Source organism: Alligator sinensis, unplaced genomic scaffold, assembly GCF_000455745.1.
Source record: "Alligator sinensis unplaced genomic scaffold, ASM45574v1 scaffold122_2, whole genome shotgun sequence".
Lineage (NCBI taxonomy): Eukaryota > Metazoa > Chordata > Crocodylia > Alligatoridae > Alligator > Alligator sinensis.
The window spans coordinates 23,138-38,854 of NW_005841984.1; the positions used below are offsets into that span (position 1 = coordinate 23,138).

Sequence of the window (15,717 nt, forward strand, 5' to 3'; positions counted from 1 at the left end):
TTTACTGAATATTGCTTTTCAAAGATCATCATGAGTCATCCACTACCATTTAACTGTAAAGACAGTGGGAACAGGGAACTGTGGAGTGGAAAATATAACTTAGGCCTTCTAAATGGTATTGCACTTTTAGGGCAAATTTCAGATATTCTTGTGTAGCCAAGAATAACATTTGGCTTCTAACTAGAACTATTCTACTAAAATTCTGAAGTCTTTCTGCAGTGTTTTTTTATTTTTAGATTCCGTTCAATAGCCGTCAGCAATCCTCAAGTCCCCCAAAACCCCCAACAAAACCTGTGTAGCCTGTAATATTTTGTAGTATGCAAAATAAAATATAGACATTATACTAGTTTATTTGTAACTAATGTTACATAGAGGCAGATGCCATGGCCATCGGTAAAACCTGATGCCTTCTCTACCCCGGGACTAAAATAATTTCTCCAGTTTTGATTAGTATAAGAGTGTTATGCAGTCTTTAATAGCAACAGCACTAGAGGGAGACATGACCTTATGTACTACGAGATATCTTGTCCCAACATTCTATTAGACCAGGAAAGAGTCTCCTTTGTCTGTTTTCATTACTATTGTATTACTAATTTTCTATAAAATGAATATAGCAAATGTAGTATAACTTGTGTTAGTAACGTGAATTTTTGTCTTTGCAGGTGTTGTATTTCACTATCGCGCAGCAAGTAGTAGATATACTCTGAGTTTTAAGCAAGCTCAGGAGGCTTGTCTGGACAATGGTGCTGTCATAGCAACCCCTGAACAACTGAAAGCTGCATACGAAGATGGATTAGAGCAATGTGATGCTGGCTGGGTGTCTGACCAGACAGTTAGGTGAGATGTTCAACTTGCCTCTTGACCACGTTCCCCAAAAGTGATAAACTTGACTCGTTCGTACTTGAAATGCTACCTTACTGTAACAATAAAAACTAACATACTGTATTTCAGATACCCAATTAGGCAGCCCAGAATTGGCTGCTTTGGAGATAAAATGGGAATGGCAGGAGTCAGGACATATGGATTCCGTCTTCCTAATGAAACTTATGATGTATATTGCTATGTGGAACGTTTGGAAGGTAAGATTGGCCTATATTTATGTTGCATGATGAACTGTAAAATAATTGGAGAACTAATAAGACAGACAAGACAGCGAAGTAAAAACTTCTGTATAAAATACATCTAGACTATTTTGCATATAAAAAAATTCTGGATAAAATGAGCCTATAGTTTGTGGTAGAAGAGGCCTTAATTAAAGGAGAGTGTGGAGGTGGTAAAGTTTGCAAATGGCTATGCAGGTTTTGAGCTGCTATAGTTAGTGACAGTAGACCTTACTATGAGGTTGTTTTGGAAAGTATCTTTGCATTTTTAGAATGCTTAGAATTTTTAGATTGTTTTGCTTTTTATATGAATTATACTTCTTTTTCCTGTTTTGAAAATAAACTGACTGACATGTACTTAATGAAGTTAATAGAAAATGTTCTGTTAACTTCAGTTGTGTCTGGATTAGGCCTAAGGAAATATTGAAATTAATTCCCCCAGCTTTTTATTTTTACTCTGTTAATAAGATAATTTTCACTTCCTTATGATACTAGACAGGGATACACTATGTTACTCATTGCTTTAAGTAATGGCTACTATGATTTTGTGAGTTAAGTGCATGTATATAGCTGAGAGATAAAGTACAAGCATTACTGGAGGTGTAGTTCTGAAATAAAAGCACATATCTATTGAAAAACCTTGAAAGATGCTAAATTAAGAGCCTTTAGCATCAAGAGGAATGCTTTCGTAAGCATTAACTTTACTCTGCTTTTGCTCTACTACACCCACAAGCAAACTGCCCACTTGCATTCCTAGACTTTAGTGCATTCACTGACCAAGAATTCTGGACACTCAAGACCAATCTTGACCCAAGACTTGTGAATTCGACCTGTGCCTATCCTAGATTGTGCAAGAAAGTGAAGAGTAACTGGTCCCAGTCCTGATTCAAATAGTCAGCATCTGATTCAGAGAAGGAATTTTCACTTCCTCTCTCAAACATGCATTAAAGGACCCTGCACATTGGTTCTAGCCAGCTTCTAACCAATGTCAAACCTCCCATTTCTATGCAAACTCATAGAAAGGTAGCCAAGGGTCAACTAAAATTCATCTAATTGAAGCTAAGCAAAGGAGGATTCAGGCCAGGTCATGGAACTGGAACTGCTTAAGTGACAATGATGGATGATTTTCTCCTGTCTGTGCATAGGAAACAGACCTCCTTTCTCATCCCCTTTTGGCAGCATTAGACAATGTCAAATATGAGATGCTGTTGGTTCACTTGAGACAAGTGGTAGGGGTCAAGAGGAATTATTACTGTGGCCTGGGACTTTCTTGCTGGGATATACCTGATGAGCATACCTAATGCATGATAGGAAACTGCTTCTGCACTTTCCATCTGTGTTTTTTCATTATAACCTCGATAGATAGGCCAGAGTGGGATCATAATGATGATCTAGTCAGACATCCTTATTTTTTATTTTCATACCTATAGTCTTTTTGGACTAAAGTTTTCAATGAAATAGAAATATTTGGGGTAAAAGAAAATATCTGAGAAAATATACTCTGATATGTGGATAGGGCTGTGTGGCATCAGTTATGTATTCTGATATGCAAGAGACTCTCTATTAAATTTACTTCTTTCCTGAGTGTGTATGGGTAGAGGAGACCATATGCGTGGCTTGTAAAATACAGTAAGGGACCCTGCTGCAACTTGGTACAAGTGTTACTATGTTAGAGGACATTTCATGAGAACTTGAGCAATATGGCAAGTCTTTCTGTCTGGGTAAGAACAAAGGAGCCATAATCGTCCTCTACGTGTAGTAAAAATGGTTGCTAAAAGGACAAACATTGATTTTGAATACAAGGTTTGTTTGAAATTGCTTAGCACAAAAAGAAATTAATGAATGGAGCCATTTGCCCATGGAGATAGTTAGATAAACTACAGACACAAGTGTAATTTATATGAAAAGTAAACACTGCATAAAACTACATTCATTGTTTTGCTTTGCTTCATAATAACATATGAATCCCATGGAAGCAGGCCATAGCTTTTAGGACTTGGAGCCACATGGTGTTTAAGACTGTGCATCATTTAGAGCTTAGTTCTGCAAGAGAATGAGTGAGCTTTTGTGAGCTAGTGAACATCCAAAACTCCTATTAAAGACGAAGGGAATTGATGGTATTTGGCACCTGGTTATCTTGGTCTTATATATAGTATACTCCATCCCAGTTATTATATTGTTCATACCTGCAGAGGCAGATAATATCCTGAAGAGCTGATTAAGGGCCAGATCTGTCAGCCTTACTATTACTAAATAGTACTTTAACTGAATAATAGCATTATTGACAACAATGGGACTACTCATAGAATAAGGCACAACTTGACAGTCGTCAGGATATCAGAATCTGGCCCATAATGAAGATGCCCATTAAGGAAATTATTGTGCAATCATTTATATACTGGCATTGTATCAGAGACAGCACTAGCCCAGATGGTCCTAAAATAATGATGGAAATATCTGCAGTGCACTTTAGCTTAAATATGTATTGAATTTACAGTACTAATTTGGTTAGTTACAGATGAAGATATGTATGACCAAGCAGCATTTTGGCTTTCTTCTTTCTTTGTTTCTGGCTTTCCAAAAATCACAGTCAGGCTGAGGCATAGATTTCTCCATGAAACACAAACAATTACATTAAATTAAAACCAGCTATCTAGGCTAAATCTTACCATGTCCTTGTTCTGAGGAAAGCCATAGCAATTAAAGGCTGTGCACAATTATGAGTAAAATATTTTGAGTTTTGTTAAAAAACATGGGAATATTATTATGAGAGTTTAAAATGTCTGCACTTTAATGATGAAAAAGAAACTAGAAAAAAGCATTATTTCATTAAACGAAGTGTAGGCATAGTGGCTTATAGTAGACTAATTTAAACTTTTCATATTTCATTGCAAATCATTAGTGCTAACTTTTGAATACCTTTATAAATAAAAATCAGTGCTTGCAGTTTAATGTTCCATAAATGAGCTATTAATCAAGCTTTAAAGATCTGGGTATAACTTTAGGGCCAATTTAACCCCTTTACTTCTTCTTGAAACAAGAGCCCCATCAGCAGTTTTGTATATGATTCTGCCTCAAGTATTCATGAATCAAAAGTGATTAGTATTGCTGGAAGCCAGAACAGGATCCTGCTCTATATACCTAAGCTCGCTTATTAGATGAAGAGCTGGGGGATGTGGTGCAAAGACAAAACACAAATGCCAGTTAGAAGCTTACACCCTACAGGGGTGTAGGTTGTTAGTTAGTTAGTTAGTTAGCTAGTTAGAAGCTGTGTGTGTAACACATGCAAACAGTAATTTGTTTAGGAAAGTTCTTTTGGGCCGGGGATTGAAGGACTAGAAAGAACCTTTTCCAGCGATGCACTTCTTTCCCCACCTATTATGGGAAAACCACACAAAGGGAAATTGGGCACCCAAACCCTCCTAGGCTACACTGATTATCACTTCAAGGCTGTTTTTTTGCAAATGCAGCCTCTTTGCCTCTTTGGGGTTTCAGAGACAGCTCCCAACAGCACTCTCAGAGAGACACACGGGGGCAGAGACTGGAACTGCAACTGAGGTTGCTGATCTATGGTTGAGAAACACACTAAGATTGGGGCCGAGAGCAGGAGACTGAGAAGTGGGGTGACTGACTGTAGTCCCAGGAAGTCAGTGCCTCTCGGAGATTATCCATATAAATGAAGACCCCAGGTTCTGGTGGAAGGCGGGGTTACCAGGCCAGAGGCTGATTGATAAGTCTAAGTGATCAAATACAGATCACACAGAACCTGAATCTGACTGGAACTGGCCAATATATGAGTGGAGCCCAAGTAAAGATAGGATTTATGGAAGGAGCTGGGTGCTGGGGCAATAGGTTGCAGTGGCTAGAGGGAAAGTAGACCAGGAGTTGCTTCCTACAACAAAAGGGGGGATGCCATTTTGCCCCTCAGCCAAAAGGATTGAGCAAGCAAGCTTCATCATGTAGAAACGTGAGTCCTACAGGTCCATTATGCTTGTGAGTTGAGTCCTGTAGGATCCCTCATGTCCTAGGATCCAGAGGAAGATCATGGGTAGTAGTTACTACACGCTAAGGGACCCTTGGTTTTCTCATGAAACTCCATCTCCACCATATGTTGACGGCCCATTGAGAAAGGCATGGTTTGCTATTTTGTGATTATTTACTATTTATTGCTGTGGTTCGTTACTCATTTAATATACCCACCTGAGTCCCTGACCTGTTCCTTTTCCATTTTTGCTAACTTACCCCTATACTTTCCAGGAGTAAAATGTTCTTTTATTCTTGGCTGGTTCATGATTTCTAGAACTTCAGCACTGTAATGTCCTAGAGGACATTGCTAGAAGAAAGCTTTATGTTAACTTATGTATCTGGCTAATGGGGCATTGAGTGTCAACAACCCAGGCCCTGTTGGTTCTCAGCTGGGTCAGTGAACCCCAGAAAAGGGAAGAATAAAGAATTCTGTCACCCTTGGGATTCAAAGGAAAGTACTAGAAATATACTTAAAAAATATAATGTGAGGTTATCCACTGTATTTTAGAGAGGGCATGAGAATAGACTTCTTGGGTCCTAAAGTCTGACTGATTGCTGACACACAGTGGCTCACACAAGTCCCCCATCCAGGGTCGTGAATCCATGTTGTGTAAGAAGCCTCTGGCCATGGTTCTGGGCTACCCATATTTCCATTCTTTCTTTTAAAGCATATGAAAGTTTATGAAACAAATGCATGAAGAAAGGCTCCTGACTCCCAAGACTACTTCTGGTGGAAGTGAATGAGTAAATTAAGCTTCAACAAAATGAAGCTTGTAACAAAACCAGCTGATAAGCCTTTAGAGCCAAAGCTTTTTGGCAAGAGGGTGGTAGAAAGTCAACCTTTGTCTTCAACAAAAACCTTGCCTTCCCTGTCTAGCTTGTTGAATTTGACAGAAATAAAAAAGAAGCTTTAGTCACATGCCTTTTTTAAAATAAGTAATGCAGAGAGAGCAGGAAAATCCTGGGGATCTTTGAGTTCTCTGACTGCAGAGGGCAGGCTCTCAATCTGCTGCTTGATTTGGAAAGGGAGCCAAGGATAATACACATTGCATTATTGTCTGTAATCTAAACATTGTCATGATTTCCATTTCACCCCTGCTATTACAGGGCATGACCAGGGCTAGTTTTTTCTCCACTTATCCTCTAGATCCTGGAGCCTGCCCAGGCAATTTTGCTGAGTTATTTCTCAGTGTGGAATCCAGCTAAGAAAACATTACAGATTGCTTTTAACTGGAAGAAAAATCAATACTCCCTTGCTTTGGTTTTGGAGGCTACGTCATTCCTTTGCCTGCCAGACGAGTTTTCTGTTTATTCCCTGAATGTGTGAAGAAGCATACTCCCAATGTTTTGATTGGGAAACCTTGCTACTTTCAAACACTATAATTAAGTAGCTCAAGATCTAGGATAGGGTTAATCCCTCTTTTAAGTATGAAACTTAATACCATCATTAATGCTCAGGAGTTATTTTTAGAGAAGGCATTACTAGTTTAATTATATGTTATTAGTTTCAGCAGCAACTTTTAAGTTTCTCAGAGGAAATCTGTTTGTAAGGGCCAAATTATCTTCTCTACTAGGTATATCAGTGTTGTGAAAGCCAGGATTGGAACCTAAACGAAGTTCCTTTCCCAAATCTAGTTGATGGCCTCAGGTCAATTTTGATGTAGAGACTTGGGAAATAGGGTGCAGAACCTTATTTTCCCTAGTGAATCTTTGTCATTTCCATAGGAAATTACTTGAAGAGTTAAAAGTTCTTTTAAACACGAATGCCTGTTCCTCTTAAAACACCTATCGTCAGTCCCTCAGTTAATGGAGTAGCGTGTAGACATAAGAGGGGAATGATATGGCTCCTTGAATAAGTTTTGCTACTGTGAAAGAAGCAACCAGAGGTACAATGAATGAGGATGGCCCTCTCTTCAGCTACCTCAGGGTATCCAGAGCCTGTGAGCAGGGAGAGTACAGGAGAGTACATCCCTTCCCTACAGTACGTAGACAGGTGATACCTATAGTGTGGCAGCCTGCACTTACTGAACAAAGGGAATGGGAGACGCTTTAATTGTGCTCTCAACGCTTCCCATACCAGCATGATGACTGTTTGGTAAAATGTCCCCTGTAGCACATGGCTACAGTGCTGCAAGGTGGCAGTACGTGGCTCACATTTCCTATAAGAGTACTAAAGGACACCTCAAGGAACTATCACAGCAGTCCGGCATATGCTTTGTTGCTAGTATAATTCATATCAGTGAATCTGGTGGAAACCTTTTTCCTCCTCTCTGCTCAATGGGCAGAGGTAATTTTTTTTTTTACTGTAGTTTAGGAAAATTGCCAGGCAACTTTTAGATATTTTTAGGTTTCTATAACAAGAATCATCAGTCTCAGGCTTTTTCCTTCGGCATGATGGCTTTGTACTCTGCTTTCAAATGCAGGGGAAATTAACACTACAGCAGACTTTTTTCTTTTTAAATTGGACAGGCTCACTGCAGACTCACTTTTTAAAGTGTCACTGCCTGGTAATTGGAATTTGGCTTTAAGTGTGCTATTGGGCCGGTTTAAAATGAGAAGCTTTGGGTTCTTAGCATCTCATCCCTGCTGGTACAAATACAAACTGCTATGTTTTAACATTGTTAACCACTATGGGATAACAATAAAAATATTTTGCTGATTGCTTTGGCATCTTTTGCATTCTTTGTGCCTTCATCTTTCCAAAACTGTTAACAAGTCTAATAAGTGGAAATGGACATAAAGCTTCACTATTTTTTTCTGGCTGGATCTACTTTAATTAGTCTACATTTTTCTTTAAATGTATTTTTTTGTTTTAACATTTATGAAGTTTTGCTCATAAACTGAACTTCAGACACAGATGTTATCTGTGGGAAAGCAGCAGACTTCAGATAATTGTCCAACTAGGCCCCAGGTCTGTTAGACCAATTCAGTAGATTAAAAGCCATTACACCCACTGTACAAATGTGCAGTATTATCAACTTGGCAAACGCAGGCAGGTTTCAAGTTTTGCTCTCATAAAATTTTCCTTATGGAATAGTGAAAGGTAAATATTGAACAGGATGGGTCTCTCTTGCATGAACACAATTTGCAATCATAAAAATGTCCATCCCACCAATTTCAGGGTAAAGCCGGCAGCAAAAGACACAAGTACTCAGACTTATATGTAGAATCTAATGTGTGGATATGAAAATATGGGCACAAATTCTGTGGGACATGCTGTGCCTTTTACACCAAAGTCCATACATTAGGCTAGCTGAATAAATACAGATAAATATCCATTTAAAATTCCCTTCTTAAGTGTCATTTTGGTCTGGTTGGAACAACTGTTGCACACTCAGCATGGACCAGCTTCTTGGACCTTGTTACACATTTATTTTAGGCAGCTCCTGGAGCTCTTAATCCCTGGGTTGTCCACACATTAACACCTGAAACTAGTTTTAAGCACACTTCAGGCATCTTAAAGTTACACCATTCTAGGGCAGGTTTCTCTCTGATCCGTGTTACCCAGCTCATGTTCCATTAGTGTGTGGCCACTCCCCACACATCAACCAACTTAGTTGCAGCTCTCCAAAACCCCAGGATGCAGAATCCCCTCCCTTACCCTTCTGTTCTGTGTGGACAAACTTTATGCCCCCTGAACTCTACTGTCCAGGGGCAGTTGTAGCACCAAGCCAACTCCCCCTCTTCCCCCAGGGGTGTAACCTTTCCACCCTCAGGGGTGCAACCCCATGCAAACAGCCTGCAAAGCACAGCTAGCCAGGTTGCGGGGCATGGGTGGGTCAAGGAGTGGGGCCTGGTTGGGGGGGAACAAAGTAAGGAGCCCAATTGGGTCCCCATGAATTGGGGCTTCCTTCCCAGGACAGGGGAAGTAGCTTTTCCAAAAGTGCCTTCTCTCACTGCTTCCACTTCTCAGCTGCTCTGGGAAGCATGACCAGCACCCCCCCGACCCCAATCCCAAATCCCAGTTTATTAAAATATGAGCTTTTTAATTTAGTTCCTCCTTATTTCTTTTTATTTTTTTTAAATTTTATTTTATCCTTCAGTGGCTGACTCTTTCCTACCCTTCACCATCCCCATTTCCTTTCCACCTCTGATTTTGTTACCCATCCCCATTCCATCTCTTTCATGATCTGGTTCCCACAAGCCATCTCTTCCCCCGTCCCCAAGAGCAGGGATAGAAGCCTGTCCTGGCTCACCAGCCCTGTAGCGGCAACTCACAGCTGTGGATCCTAGTCAGGACCATGCTTGCTAGCCCTCTGGTGGCAAGTCACAGCTGTACAGGTGGGGGGACAATCAGAGAAGGTTTTTAGCCTTACCGTGTGATTGCTCCAAACTCAGCTATCCCCAACACTGATCAACACTTTAGCAGCTCAAAGTGCAACATGAACCAAGATCCTTAGTTGGTGTAAGTCAATGAAATCAATAAAGCAACTTTGTTCTGCACCACCTAAGAATCCATCTGTGTACGTAGACTTTTTTCTTTCCATCCATGTACTAAATTTCTCCTAGGCAGATGACATAAGGGTGATTAGTTTTATTTGCTTTCAGATATGTCACATCTGTGGCTCTTATGCTATTAGCAAATCATTCAAAATACATTATTTGGAAGACTGTTTTACTTCACTTGTACAGTATAGCGTAATGTTCTCTGGTAATAAAGAACATATTATTTTCCTTTTTAATGATCTTTTTTTAATATGCTTCCATTTCTTATCTACTTAGGGCTGAGTTCTCCTAGGCTGTTGTGTGGGTCCATCATTTTTGGCCTTCAAAGCAAAGGAAGAAAATTAGAGCTGGTGCTTTAGGGAGGACCTTTGTTTACTGTTCCAGTGTTGTATGTTGCTCCTGTGGAGAAAATGTGGAGATAGTGTCATGCCTCTATACTTGACTCTGCAGTGGTTTACATATGGGAACTAGCATGCAGACAGGAGCAGGCTGACCCCATGAAAGTTATGTAGTAGCAAGCATACTTCCTCTGTGCTCTCAGAATAGCATTTTGCCTCCTGGGCAATATAATTCTGTGCTTTCCCTTGCCCTGAATGGTGCCTAACAGACATAATTTAACCTTTAATGGCTACATTAATTTACCCCTAAGTTAGAAATTCCCTGCAATTTGTATGAGGAAACTCATACTATGAAATTGATATTACAGCTGTAATAACAAATCACAATGTTTCTACCTAGGAGAAAAAAAATTGGCACACTGCCTCCTTTCACACTTACATTCCTTTCAGGCCTCAAACAAGTGTAATATTGATTTGAAAGAAACCACTCTGGGTGATGCAGTCTCTCTGTCTGCCTTTTCCTAAGTTGTCTTGAGACAAACGCATAGCTGAGATAGATCACATGTCCAGTGTGGCTGCGCACCTCTCCCCAGCAGTACTAACCTTGTATTCTGATCCAAAATAGATGAGAAAAATATCAACATTTCATAATAAAATTGTTGAATTTACACTACTCTCCTAAACTGAATATTTTAAGTCTCATTAGCAGGTTCTATGAATCTATGAATCTATGTCTCCTTACAGCTAGGTATGCAGAGTCCTTCTTGGGGAATCAACAGGTGGAGTGGAGGTCCCAGTGCTCACAAGTGGCAGGGGACCTGTCCCTCCAGCCCCGGTTCCCCAGCTGGCCTGGGGGAGCTGAGAGGATTACACCCCCTCCGTCTCCCCTTATCAGCTTGCCAGCCTCAGTCTCTGCCAGTGGTGGAAGGGGTAGAGTCTACTGGTCTCCTGCTGTTTTATAATGTAAATGTAGTTCTCTGCTTTCTTTGGTCACACCAGCCAAAGCAGTCCCTCTCAGACTGTTGCCTGCCCATGTCCTGCTCCAGCAGAGAGCAGGGGACGTGGACAGCACACTGAGCTGAGGAAGGGGGGGATTAAAGCCCCTTTTGGACTTCAGCTGGGTTTGCCTGGGGGGGGCGGTTGCTCTCAGGTTGTTGCCCACCCTGTACCTCGTACCCCTGCCCACTCCACTCCAATGCAGAAAAGTGTGGCAGGGGCTACCCCCCAGACAGACCCAGGTGCAGTCCCCTGCAGGGTTTCCCACCCCCACCCCCACCCCCTTGTCAGCCAGCCCTCACTTCTCCAGCAAGGGAGCAGAGGGGTGGGACCAACCCTGCTCTCTGGAGCAGACAGCACAGCACAGCCTAGCCCAGGGCTGGAAAGCATGCTGGGATGTTGGGGGACTGTGATTTTAACTTGAACCAGGAAGGGGTCTGGAACAGAAGTTTCATAAGCCAGTTTGACCTAAATCAGTTAAGTCTGATACTACATTCATCCAGGTTTATCTTAAAACAAGTTCAGCCATTTTGAAACTGGCTTATGTGCACTGAGCTGGTGTTCTGTTACAGACTTAAGCCAGTTTCTGATCACTTAAACCAGTTTATGTGTAACTGCTGTCCCTAGCCAAGGAGCACCAGGAAAGCAGTGTAGACATAGCCTCTGTAGACTTCTAGGCAGACATACCTAAAACTCCAAACCAAAAAGGTTGGGGGGCGGGGGGGGGGGCTAAAAAGGGAAGAAAATAGATCATATATTGATCATATACATGAAAGGCATGTTAATTATTCTGGGTCAAGCCCCATCAGTAATTATAAAGGAAAAGACATTGTTTGGAGAGTATTGTTCACTTGAAGCCAAACTACACAAAGGGTCTTCTGGTCTATTTTCTCCCTCTCATGTAAATCATAAATTTGGGGGTAAATATAAATTGATCCAGTGCCTATTCTCATCTTTTTTTCATGTGGGATTGTCAGGAGTCAGCTTTTAGAAATATAACACTGGAAACTAATTTACAGCATCCAGTAAAGATAATTTACTTTCTTTGTGCCTCAAGTGAGATCCTTGGGAAAGGCCAAGGAAAAGGCTGCAGATATAAAATAATTGATTTGCTTTTCTTGAGAAGATAAACATTATCAACCCAGTTTTAATGAGTGCAGTGGTTTCACAGCTCCGCCTACAGCCCACAGACTCAAGTAGAAATCACATATGGGCTGTATGGCTCCCATAACTTCTGTTTGCATGATGAGGTTGGGATTCTGTCTCCAGTCATTCCCTCACGCATGTAGTCACTGTTTGTGCTTTGTGTTGGATGGGTAAGTTACACATAAATTAGGGCAGACTTGCGTTTATGGTCACAGACTGGATATGGAAAAATGGAGGACACTTGTTTTGGGTATTTATATTGGGCTGGGGGGGAAAGGAAAATTGAGTTGATAAGCAAGACTAAGACTAAACCTTCATTATAGAGAGGCAGTCATAATTGGAGCATCTAGAGAGAAGTGTTCAGTGAGATTCATTCTTGTTTGTATCCCATTAGGTACTGTGTTCCATGCAACTGTGCCTGACAAGCTAACCTTTGAAGAAGCTAAAGAGGAATGTGAAAAAAGAAATGCAGTCCTTGCTACAGTTGCAGAGCTGTATGCAGCCTGGAGGATAGGCTATGACCAGTGTGACTTTGGCTGGCTGGCTGATGGCAGTGTTCGCTATCCTGCATCCGTGGCTAGACCTCAATGTGGAGGAGGTTTACTTGGGGTGAGAACCCTATATCGCTATGAGAACCAAACAGGCTTTCCTTTGCCAGAGACAAAGTTTGATGCCTACTGCTTTCAAGGTAAACTGCTTTATTATTAGTAGTAGTATTAGTATTACTTTATTATTATTGTAAGAGTGTATAACAATCAAAACCCTGAAATGTCCAGTTCCTTATGGAGCATACATTTTATAATAAAAACATTAAATTACTTTGACTTTACAAAAAAAGCAAGGAAGCCAAATAAAACCAACTCTGTTAAAATAACATTATGGTTGACAGACAGGGTGCTGTGAAGAAAGGAAGTGTTAACATAAGGTTTTAATCTGTGCCCAGTGTGCATCAGTATGGTGATGCACATTTTTCTACAATCAGCCAGGCTTAAATGGGTTTCCTAGTGCTTTGAGACTGTAGGCAATGCAACCAAAATATGGCTAAGTTAAATTCTGAGGTCTTTTGCAACCCTTAATCACAGTAGTCATATAAATGAAATCCTTATTGCCATGGCCACTCAATAAAGTTAATTAGTAAAGAATAAGTTAAAGTTTTGGGGCTGGGTCTTTAATTCAGGATCTCTACTTTTCTGGTGCTCTAATCAATGACTTCGGACTGTGGACTACATCAGCAAAGTGAATTCATCCCATTCTGCCTTCCCTCTAATGATGTCTAAGTTACAGAAACACATTGATAAGCCTACCAAAGCACTGGTCTTTTCTGCTCAAGCTTTAGAAATTAATGCATTAATATCTTTAGATCCTAAATTCAATCTCTGCTGATTACAACTCACCTAGGTGATTGGTATAAAATGATACGCTTACGTGACTGCTGTCAACTCAAACTGAAATCATTAGAAGTTGAAGTGGATCAGCAACTTAAATTACCATTTCTCCCCTACTCTGAATGCATCAGATCTTGCAAAATTTTGCACACAGAAATAATCCCATTGGCTTCAAGGAAGTATCATGTAAGAGTAAGGATTACTTACATATAGGATTGAACTTTGAATCTGGCAGCTCCAATGGAAGATAACAATGGTATGTGTATGGTCATTTTAAAGCATAATAGGCCAAATTTGCCTTGACTTTTGAGGAGTTGATTGTTGTCCCCCACTGGGCTGCAATGGCATTTGTTTTGAGGAAGTGGGCAGACCTGAGACCTAGTCCTCAGCTAGGGTTTCATCTTTTCAACCCAACTTTACCTTATTCACATGGGCTACCTACAGATGTTAAAAAGCCTGCAAAGAGCACTTTACTTTCAGCTTGGTGTGCCCCTATGCCAAGCATAGCACACGCCCAGAAGAGGCATAGCATTAGTTTGACTCAGCTCATCCAATGCCTGTATAAATTGGGCATTTCAGCAGGGCGTTTTGATGCTTTTATCTAAAGCTGATTCAGTCAGCTGAAGCGCTTTATCTATACAGACACTGGGGGGAATTGGGTCAAACTGATGCAATGCCTCTTCCTGTAAAGTGTCGTTTTTTTGTTTTTTCATGTCTGTCAGTGGCCATGGTGTCCAATTACTTGGCATTAGGCTTGTAGAATAAATGTCAGCCTATGAAAACAGAATTTGCACTTTGTGCTTTGACTCTACTTTTTGGAAGTTTCACTTAAGAGAAATGTTATTGACATACGTTGGGACTTAAAAGGGTGTGTTTGTGCCGGGTGAAGCTGTGCTGTGCAGAGACGTACACAGAGCTCGTTCTGTGTACCCTAGTTCCTGGAGGCACTAGGGTAGTGTTAGAGCCATGCTTGCCTGTGCTAGTAAGACGTGTTTTTCAGCACAGCTGAAGCCCTAGTGTCATGTTACCACAGCTACACTGCTTCTTATACCAGAGTTAGCCTGCACAGAGCTAGCACAGGGTATCTCTGCATAATGCTGCCTTATACTTTACAGTCATGCTCAAAATTTCCTTTACAAGTACTTGCTTGGAGGCCATTTTTTAATCTGCTCTTTTTTGTGCTTCCAAAGCAATTTTCAAGGGTGTAAAGATTTTATCAACTTGTAAACCAAAATATAAGCAACCTATAAGTTAAACTCTTACAGGAAAAGTGATTAAACAAACAAACATGGCTTGGGTGAACAGCAGTTTTTTTCAGAATATTTTCTCTCTTCCAATTTAAAATTAATACAGCATTACATTATCACTAAATAAGATTTAGTGTTAGTCTGCTGACCCAGAATTCACCAAATACCTCCCTAGTTTTTTATAGAAACACATAAATATATGCCTATGGCCATAGTCTTTTAAGATCTTAAATTTGCCAGGTGCCCATTGAGAGTTGCTACATTGTTTTCAAAAGAAGGTAGGGGAAGTCAAACACCCTCAGAAAGTGCTCAGTACCTGGTAGGAACAAACATCATTGACATCAGTAGCATATTTACTTGAGCAATAGATAGAGTGCTGAATAAAGATGAAATAGTTTCATAGTTTTTTAGAGGCTGAAAGGGCCTTTACAGATCATCGCGTCCAGCCCCCCTGCATTTGTGCAGGAAAGACCACTGGGGTCAGATGACCCCAGCAAGATGGGCATCAAGACACTTTTTGAAGATCGCCAGGGTGGGTGAATGTACCCCCTCTGGGGGAGCCTGTTCCAAACCCTCGGCACTCGACTTGTAAAGAAGTTTTTTCTTATGTCTAGTCTGAAGTGATCTTCAATCAGTTTGTGCCCATTATATCTAGTCCTGCCCTGGGGGGCTTTGGTGAACAAATGCTCCCCCAGGCCCTGATAGATTTCATAGATTTCATAGACATTAGGGCTGGAAGGAACCTCGGAAGATCATCGAGTCCAGCCCCCTGCCCAAAGGGCAGGAAGTCAGCTGGGGTCATAGGATCCCAGCAAGATAAACATCCAGTTTGCTCTTGAAGGTGTTCAATGTAGGCGCCAGATTTATTTATAGCCTGTCATCAAGTCCCTCTGAGTCTCCTCTTCTCCAGGCTGAACAGTCCCAAGTCTTTCAGCCTCTCCTGGTCTCTAGGCCTCTAATCATGGAGGATGAAATGTGTATGTGGCCCCTGCTCATCCACTCAGGGGAAAAAGGGGCTGGTAGGGAGCTCTGT

General features: G+C 41.0%; 1 protein-coding gene across 1 annotated transcript in view; it reads left to right on the top strand.

Moving 5' to 3' along the window:
• Positions 1-15,717, top strand: part of LOC102374807 (versican core protein) — a 130,115-nt gene that overhangs the window by 21,448 nt on the left and 92,950 nt on the right. The window contains exons 3-5 of the mRNA XM_014518804.1: positions 663-837; positions 952-1,079; positions 12,447-12,740. Coding sequence (XP_014374290.1) covers positions 663-837; positions 952-1,079; positions 12,447-12,740 — 597 coding nt within the window. The remainder of the gene's footprint in view (positions 1-662; positions 838-951; positions 1,080-12,446; positions 12,741-15,717) is intronic.